Source organism: Copadichromis virginalis, linkage group LG14, assembly GCF_057382275.1.
Source record: "Copadichromis virginalis isolate Kocher_CV1m ecotype Utaka linkage group LG14, C_Virginalis_male_GT1.1, whole genome shotgun sequence".
Taxonomy (NCBI): Eukaryota; Metazoa; Chordata; class Actinopteri; order Cichliformes; family Cichlidae; genus Copadichromis; species Copadichromis virginalis.
In genome coordinates this window covers 16389894-16398144 of record NC_140631.1, presented here as the reverse complement: position 1 = coordinate 16398144, position 8251 = coordinate 16389894, and the positions used below count along the sequence as shown (strand labels likewise).

General features: G+C 43.5%; 1 protein-coding gene across 2 annotated transcripts; it reads right to left on the bottom strand.

Annotated features, from left to right (window-relative positions):
• Positions 1 to 374: 374 nt before the first annotated feature.
• slitrk3a (SLIT and NTRK-like family, member 3a) lies at positions 375 to 6861 on the bottom strand. Of its 2 annotated transcripts, XM_085429588.1 has the most exons (4): positions 5805 to 6861; positions 5433 to 5494; positions 5092 to 5179; positions 375 to 3184 (listed from the first exon to the last, which is right to left on the bottom strand). In XM_085429588.1, the coding sequence occupies exon 4, from the start codon at positions 3124 to 3126 to the stop codon at positions 412 to 414; it is 2715 nt and encodes a 904-aa protein (XP_085285714.1). In that variant the 5' UTR covers positions 3127 to 3184; positions 5092 to 5179; positions 5433 to 5494; positions 5805 to 6861; the 3' UTR covers positions 375 to 411. The 2 variants fall into 2 exon arrangements, with proteins under 2 accessions (XP_085285714.1, XP_085285715.1); XM_085429589.1 differs by lacking the exon at positions 5433 to 5494.
• Between the last annotated feature and the right edge of the window lie 1390 nt (positions 6862 to 8251).

Below are 8251 nucleotides of genomic sequence, written 5' to 3'. Positions count from 1 at the left end.
GGTACAGCATCGTGTAATTCCATAAAAATGGATTTTAGTGACAGATGTAGGATGGTTTGTATGTTTTATTCCCCAGTGCCCCTCTTGTTTCTCTTTTCCTCTCTCGTGGACTTATTGAGATATTTATATATTATAAAAATAACGGCTGTTGACATTGCTGGCTACTCTGAAAAAAAGGCACTTAATTGAATTATCTGAGAATGGCCTCTCCTCCAAAGTGATTTGGGGGGGAAACATTGTGACTGTAATATAATATTTTATTTTATATCATGCTGCATTTTCAAGTTGGTTTTTTTATGCTTGTTTTGTTTCATTTTTTTAACATGGATTTTGGGTGAGTTTGTTTTGAGGGTGGCAAAGTGAATAAGTTGACGTTGTGTCTTTTTTTTTTTTGTCCATGGACTAGAGATGTTAAAACCGATAAGACTTTTCCAAGACTTCGAGGTAATCCGGCTTGGTTTGAAGTTTGGCCCTCAACTCAAGGTAATCACTTTGGGACGGGTCGGGGTAGCAACCTTTTCCCGCTGTGAAAAGCAACGTCTCCTTTAGCCGTGCATCCTGCTGCAAATCAGGGTACTGCATGCCTGGTGGGTGTGCATGCGCCACATGCATGTCCTTTAATTTGGGTACTGTCCCATACAAACAGTCTACAAAACCAACAGTAGGTGTGGGCCTCTGACTGTCAATCACTGTTGGGCAGAGCCCTCCATTCTCATGAAATCCTGCCATGTCAGCCGTGGTGTGGTTGGCTGTAACAATGGTGTTGAGCTGAGAGTTGGAGACAGCCAGGGTCCACTCTCTCTCTTTCTCTAATAAGGTTCTGTAGTTACTGTTGCTACTGCTCCCATTGTCTTTCTTCTCAGAAAACTGTGCTCTCTCCTCCTCTGCTATCTCCCCTTCTCTAGGTTTATAAATGGGGTTGTTACACATCTGAGTCACAGGATGAGGGATGTAATCATAGACGTGGCCATGAGCATGTGTGTGACTAGCATGGGTGTGTGTGTGCATACTCTGCGTAGGTTTCTCTGGTGTGCCAGTGTTCCCGGAACTGCTTTGCCTTGGTGGGTCCTCAAAAATTCTGCATTGCATTTGGATCCCTGTCAGATCTACCTCAGAACGTTTCCGGAAGGGCAACTTTTTCCGGCGACGAAGAACAAAAGCAAAAAGCCCAGCGGCCACAAACACAGCAGATATGAAGAGGATTAATAGGCTAAGGATGAGGACAGACAGTGGGACAGCACCTCTCCCACCTGCCACCCCCATGTCAGAGCTCCCTGTGGTGAAGTCATTCCCACCAGGCAGAGCTGGGGATGGGCCTGAAGAATATTTAAGCTCGGGACAGATGACTTCAACCTCAAGTGAACGCAGATCCTTCCCAAAAGCAAACTCTGGTGTCTTACAGATGACATCTCCAACTACAATAACAGAGGAGAGCTTTTCCAACCACTGTTTGAGGGGAATGATATCACAGGAGCAGTCCCAGGGGTTCTGATGGAGATCAATCTGGACAATCGAGGTCAGATGCTCCAGTACACCATGCACGGGCAAGGAAAGGAAGTAATTGTTGCGGAGGTTGAGACGTGCAAGGTTGGTTCCAGCAAAGGCATCAGTGGGGAGGGAACGCAACAAGTTGTCATTGAGAAAAACCAGCTGGAGATTTGGCATCAGGGAAAAGGAATGAGGCTGTATTTCACGAATGACATTATACTCAAAGTAAAGATAACTCAACATATGAAGCCCCCGAAACATCCCAGGGGTGAGTCTCTCAATGTCATTCCCATTCAAATATAAACTTTTCAAGTTCGGTAGGTTGATAAAGGCGCCTTCCTGGACATAAGATATCCGATTGTTACCTAAATGCAGTAAATCCAAACTTGAGAAGTTCCAGAAATCAGAACGATAGATCTTCTGTATTAGGTTTCCACTGAGATACAATTTCTTGGCATTGAGGGGCCGTGGAAGAAGCTCTGAGATGTTATGAAAGCTTTTCTCTTTACAGTTTACCGTTAGCCCCAGGTCATTGATATGAAGATTGCAAATACATCCAGCAGGGCAAATTATTGGAATAGGGGGCCTTGTTTGATAACCTGCAATTGGGGGCTGGTTGATGCCTGGGTAGATGCTACGAGGAGTTGGGGGGTTCTTTGTGGGTCGAGGTCGTTTGGTGGGTTTTACAACTCTTTCCTTGTATTCCACAGAAGAGGCTGTGTTGTGAAAGGAGGAGAGCATTGAGGAAGGTTTAGTAGGCCATGTGTTCTCATTGTTGAATGGAATCCTGGGAATTCCCAGCTTGGCCTCTATCTCTGCATCCGAGAGCAAAGGACAGAGCTCACTGCGTTTGATTTCCCTTAAGTCTTTCCCATGTAAGTGGAAAGGATATTCACATGTGATTTCACCCACTAAAGCTGTGTAGGGAATTCTCTCCAGCCATGTTTTTAACTGGACAATTTCACAGACACAGTTCCAGGGGTTCTCCTCTAGCTGGATTTCCATTAAGCTCCTCCCAATATACTCCAGTGTGCCCTTGTATGGCAATGTCTTTAGTCTGTTTCCTCTCAAGTCCAGATGTGTGAGTGACACAGACCTAAAAAGATAATTTGGGAGCACAGGAATCAGATTGTCATTTAATATAAGTACTCTCAATTTGTGAAGGTGTCTGAATGCACCACTTTCAATCCTTTTGATAACATTGTAATCTGCCTGGAGATACTCTAAACTATCCAAGCCCAGGAAAGTGTCATTCCGGAAAACTTCTAGTTTGTTTTCATGCAGGAACAGCCGTTTGAGTATTCCTAAGCCATTGAACGCTCCGGCGTGAATATCTTGCAAGGCGTTGTTGCCCAGATTAATGGATATGGCATTGTTAAGGTGGAGGAAGCTGTTAAAGTAAAGCTTCCTCATGGAGTTTCTCTGCAGGTTGAGCTTGAAGGGCCGGCTCCATATCTGGGAGATCTGGCTGATATTTGTAAATCCTTTATTGTCACAGTGGACGTGGAAGATGCCCTCTTTGACCTCACAGTAGCAGGGCTCGAAGCAGGGCTCGTCGATCTCCTCCGAGTCCTCCAGTAGTGGGATCGGCGTGGTCCATCCTAAGGCTATGGTGCTCAGCAAGGTAACCCACAGCATCCTTGCTGACACCAAAGGGATGAAGTCTTGGCTCCAGGGACAGAGCCACTTCACAACACTGCAACAGAAAACAGAGAAGGAGCGGAGGAAGGGCGGGGGTGGGGGAGGGAAGCGGGTGTCGTAATTACACATACAGGTACACGCATGCCCTCAACCAAGAAATGTTTGTGTCAAAAAAGACAGGCAGATGGGATAGAGAGAAGAGAGGAGAGAAGAGGAGGTCACATTAGTTTCAGTAGAATGCAAGGCAAATCTTGAAAATAATACCAATGAATTAGAAAATCATGGAACCCTACTTTCAATTTTGCAATATTGAAGAGTATTTAAAAAATATGTGTGAGGCATCTTTGTAGGGCTAATATGCTGCACAAACAAATCTCTACATTAAGACAGTTAACTTTACCAAATAGGATGGAAAAAGTCATTTGTTATGGAGCAAATATGCTGGTAAGCACGCAGAAAATCACCTGAGATATTTTTATCACATTGAATAAAGAAGGTAACCACAGCAGGGTGAGGTTAGTGGTGAGTATAAGTTGCCCCTTCGCAGTATTTATTGCATAACAGGGACATCAATCCCTCTTTCAATAAACTAGAGTCCAGAAAAGCTTGGTGGAAATGGGAGCAGGTGCTTTGAAGGTCTAACGCTGGATGAAGACGGGATAAGGTGCCCGCTTGGTATCCACAGTGGGGCTAAATACGGATTATTGTGACGCTTTCTTATTTTTTTCTCCTTAAAATTAAATATCAGCACAATTAAATATCACTATTATGACTCAAGCAAATGTGACAGAAGAAATATATACGCCTGAAAAATACGTAAACAACGCCACTACAGCTTCACGCTAGGCCTGAACTGTCAAATGTAAAAACGTCAGTAACGTGTTGAAATAGGTAAAATAGTTTCGTTAATCCGATCTGCAGAAAACGAGAAATTACAGCCCTTTGCCTGGGGTTAATTCCCTGTATAACTGAAACATTAGTGTCTATTCCAGCGTAGTTAAACCTGTATTTTTTTTCCTAAAATGCCCTCAATTGAACTTTTTTTTCAGCTACTGAAAACATTTGAAGACTGGATGTGAATCGGAAAAAGTAAAGCGAAATAACGCAGTGGCCGAATCTGCTGCTCCGAGAAGCTAAGATGTAAGGCGGTATCTTCGTGGATCCAACCGTCATATGATTAATAAGATCATATATATATATATATATATATATATATATATATATATATATATATATATATATATATATATATATATATATATATATATATATATATATATAGTAAAATGTCCAGTTGCAAAACAAAAAAAATGTTTTGTTATATAAAAATAATAGAGCCAGTCATCTAAAAGGAATAATAAAAAAAAAACTTATCAAAGATTCTTCCAAATCTTTATGGTAATAGGGATAAAGTATCTCCATCCTTCTCCCTTCAAACACACACACACACACACACACACACACACACACACACACACACACACACACACACACAGAACGTCTTGTCTTAATGCTGTGACTTTCATACATGCACGCACAGCGCTCTCCGTTCAAACGAAGGCATTAAAAAATCCAGGGAGATGCCCTACGACTGTCTGTGGGAGTGAAGACGCTGTCCGTGGTGCTGAAATCAAAAGCCCAGCGACAAGGGTAAAAAAACGAAAGAAAAAAAAAGACGGAAAACATGTTTTGTAATCCCCAAAAATGATGTGACGGAAAAAAGTAGGGAAAAAATCCTTCATGCAATTCCCTCGTTGAAAAAATCACTGTTTTCATTCCCAACTCTGTGCATAATCCTCCACGATTTATCGTTTCAACTTCCGTAGTGGGGATCAAAAAAGCGCCGATGCGATGCCAAAAAGGTAGTAATAAAATTTAAAGAAAATTTAAAAAAAATACATGTATATACTAAACGCCGTTTTATATTCCCTTGGGGTGTATCAGATCGTTTAACATACGTACTTAGTTTAGTAGGATTCCAACTTCACATATCCTCCTGCAGTGTGTCCTGTTGTTGCCCGGTGCGTCCCGCTTAGCGTCCGATGTCCGGCTGTGAGGACGAGAAAGAGAAATGGGGGGGGGGGGGTGACCGAGGCGTAAGAAAGGAACAGGAGGAAACACAGAGAGAGAGAGAGGAGGGCATTGAGGATGGAAAGAGGAAGAGATGCGCATGTAAATGAGCCGGGGATGAGTTAAAAGTACTGCTTATCTTGCGTGGTAATTCCAGTACAACCTGGAAAAGGATTAAACTTGAATTTAAATCATACTAAGTTATGGTGAAATTATTATACTGCACAACTTACAGTCCAAAAAAAATAGAGAATATGCCCTCTTCGCGCGCGCGCGCACACACACGAAACCGTTGCTGTCAAGACAGAGCAGAGAGCAGAGCGCTTATTGAAATACATGCCAAGCATAATGCAGTAGGCTTTCGTCGTGACATTGGCAGGAAATTTCCGAATAAAGAACGAATCGGTTCACCACTGATCAGTTAACTAGATGCCGGTGATCCGTTATCCTCGATATATGAAGAACGCTTGTTGTCCCATTTTGAAGTCTGTGGCTATGCAGACACCGATAAGCACGGCAACACACACACACACATTCATGCACACATCTGCGTAAGGCTCCCCATATGATGCACATGCACATGGAAACCGCCTATAACCACTCACCAATTGCAAAGCATCGGGGAAAGACCACTAGTTTGAATCTTGTTAGATCTCCTTCTCCCCTCCTCTCCTTTTCCCTCTCTCTCTATCTCTCGCCCTCTCTTCTTCTTCTTCTTCTTCTTCTTCTTCTTCTCTCGATCTCTCAGTGGCTGAGGCAAAAGAGAGAAGAAATGAAGACGTGATAGGAATGCGATCTCTGCCACTCTCACTCTCCGGTTACTCTGACTCTCTTCCCTTCTTTCTCCTCTACATTTTTTCCCTCTCAAAGCAGTTTGCTTAAAATGCAAGTCCTCGGCTTGTGTCCGTCCACTTCCCCTTCCACCACTTTACCCCCTCCCTCCTTCTCCACAGCCGCCCCCCGGGTGCGCGCTCAACAACGGTATAGCTGGGTGCAAGTATTTTCCTCTCGGTTTCAGGACCGCGTTTCTTTCCGGCTCAGCAGTAGAAGGAATCTGTGGATCATATCGACTGTGGCTGGGTCAGCTGCTATCTTTTTTTCTTTCCCTTTCTTTTTTTCCCCGGGTATGTTTCCCTGTCGTGCGTCAGAGGAATGAGGGACAGAGCTGGGGAGGTGGATGGGGTGAGGGGGTGAGAGACGCAGAAAGAGAGAGAGCGATCTGGCGGCGAGAGAAAGAGGAGGAGGGGAGGAAAGCGAGTGATGGGGACGGCTGCTCTATGGTTCTGGATGCTGCCGAGAGGAGAAGAGGAAGGGAAGAGAGAGTGGGGAGCGCTCGGGCTTTCGCGGCGGGGACGCGCGTCACGGATAAATAGATAAATAAATGAGTGAGAGTCTGGGAGCGAGAGCCATGCGGGCTGGGTGAAACTACGAAACCTGTGGATGACAGTCAGGACTCTCCCTCTCTCTCTCCTTATGAGGCTTATCTAATTATAATCACAATGATACTCAGTTCTTTCGCTGAGCATATTTATTCGGCGTTAGTTGCGAGAGCAAATTGTGGAGTTAGCAGCCCCTCACCCTGCCAATACCTCCTCTCACTGCTGTGGAAACGCAGAGGGTGGCCACGACTATCTACAGAAGGCGGGGGAGAGAGACAGAGAAGCACAGAAAGCTTCATTTTTCTCATCCACTTGCGTGCCTTCCCCCGCCTCGCCTCCAGCGGGCAACACAAGCCCGTGTTGTGAGCGGCAAACCAAGCCACAGCTCACGAAGACGACTGGGATGCACTTGCAAAGTTCTTGTATCTCTGCAAGGAGGAGGATGATTGCTGCGGACTGCTGAATTATCGTTACAGTAGCTGTGGTTGCAGCACAAGGCAAAAAAAAAAGTTTACGCAATGAAACGTCACTAAAATCAGCGACGATATCGGGTTGCTGGAATCCTTCTCTCATAACACGACTGCTGATTATATTTATGATACATTAAAGTCACTTTAGAGAAAGGATACTTCAAATGTGCGCAGGTATTTTAAAGGCTGTAGCAAGTCTTATTAAAATTATTCAGTACCTATCCGAGTAAAGCAGGATAAGTTAGCTAAAATTGATAATCATTAAGTCTATTTGTGTAGGCGCAACTGTATTTTTTGTTTTTATTTTTTTAGTCATTTTTGAAAGTGTCCTGTCATGGTATTAGACAAGCAAACCTCCCCATTTGACAATCCTGTAGAGATTTACCACGCATGTCATGGTGGATTACTCCAGGCTAAACTGAGCTCTGGGGACATTCATGCTTTCTGCACATATGCAATGTTAATAAATAGTGATGTTCATAGCAAAAAATGTTGAATCTTGGAGTACAGAGAACCTTCCTATTCATATTGTAAATGTGTTTCCCAATTTCTGCACAGTTCAGTGCCTGTCTCACGCCATGTCATATTAAAATAACTGACACCAACACACAGTGGTGTCAACAAAGAAAAAAACATCTATCAAGAGTTACTTCTGGAGTTACAGACGTGTTAGTGGGACATGATGGAAATGTTTTGCCTGATGTGTTTTCCCTTGGTTTTCCAGACCAGTCACCATTCTATAACGATAAATAAAATACACACAAGCCTTAGGCAGTGCACACCCATAGACAGACACATATTGGACACACAAAAATAGATAGGAGAATAGAAAAAAGTGAGAGCATCTGGTGGACTGTAAAACTGCCATTCTTCTTCATGAGTAGCCATCATTCACCCTTTCAGACTGTCAGCTACTGTCAAAAAGACTGACATAAGGCCACTACAAACCCTTCATTCATCTCACTGGACATGGATGGCCAGAGTTTTTCACAGTACAGCTGCACTAACATACACTTTGGAGATCAGTGCTAATGAGACTACTAGTTAGAGCTTCCACTTTGAATGTTACAGCAAAACATTGATATGCTTGGGTTTGACAAGTATCATGTCACAGGAAGGGCAAAGAAGGACAGTAAATAATAAAAATGTAATCTGTATAACACAAAGACATGAGGTCACGATGTCAAGGCTAAGATGAAAAAA